General features: G+C 39.9%; 1 protein-coding gene across 1 annotated transcript in view; it reads left to right on the top strand.

Annotated features, from left to right (window-relative positions):
* Nucleotides 1–614: 614 nt before the first annotated feature.
* The window catches only part of EMH_0020220 (uncharacterized protein), a gene marked incomplete at both ends in the record, with an annotated part of 1,012 nt that continues 742 nt past the window's right edge, over nucleotides 615–884 (top strand). The window contains one exon of the mRNA XM_013501535.1: nucleotides 615–838. Within this exon, the coding sequence (XP_013356989.1) occupies nucleotides 615–838 (224 nt within the window). The remainder of the gene's footprint in view (nucleotides 839–884) is intronic.

Below are 884 nucleotides of genomic sequence, written 5' to 3'. Positions count from 1 at the left end.
CCCACCACTAAACTTTTTTTTTTTTTTTTGTTTTTGCTGCTGCAGCAACAAACACGCTGCAGCAGATGTAAATAAAGAAGAAAAAATAAAAAATTAATAAAATAAAACAATAAAAAATTAATAAAATAAAATTTATATAAACATAGATAGCTGTATATACAGCTCAGGAGCTGCCTATACACCCCAGGAGCTGCCTATACACCCCAGGAGCTGCCTATACACCCCAGCAGTCTACACAGCCAAAGCTCCTTTTTTTTTGCTTTTTTTTGTAAATATTATTATTAAAATAAATATTATTTAAATATTTTATTCTTTTATTGTTTTTTTCATCTCCTGGTTTGCTAATACACCCAAAAACAAACACACACACCCACCAGGTGACCCCCCAGCCACCGCAGGAGGATCTACAGGGTTTAGGGTTTATTAGGGTTTAGGGTTTAGGGTTTAGGGTTTAGTATTTATAAAAAAAATAAACTAATTTTAAAAATATCTTTTCTCTCTGAGTTCCATAGTTGTATCTATAAGCGCGGTATAAAACCTAGGGTTTAGGGTTTATTAGGGTTTATTAGGGTTTATTAGGGTTTATTAGGGTTTAGGTGTATATACAGCTGACGATGCTGCCTCTTTCCCTAACAGATATAGATTTTGAGGCCGTAGAAAACTGCAACGACCCCAAACGCCTACGCGAGATGCTGCTGCTGCTGCAGCAGGACGGCGGCTACTATATACAGCTGCAGCAAGCAGCAGCAGCAAAGCTGCAGCAGCTGACTGGGAGGCCCCTGCGGCCCCCCCCCCCAACAGCAGAAGAGAGAAAGGCAATAGAAGCAGATTTGTTAGAGTGGGAGACACAGATGCAACAAACAGCAGCAGCAGCAGCAGCAGCA

This window comes from Eimeria mitis, genomic scaffold (assembly GCF_000499745.2).
Source record: "Eimeria mitis Houghton genomic scaffold, Emh_scaff705, whole genome shotgun sequence".
NCBI classification, from domain to species: domain Eukaryota; phylum Apicomplexa; class Conoidasida; order Eucoccidiorida; family Eimeriidae; genus Eimeria; species Eimeria mitis.
This window is presented reverse-complemented; position numbering and strand designations above follow the sequence as displayed.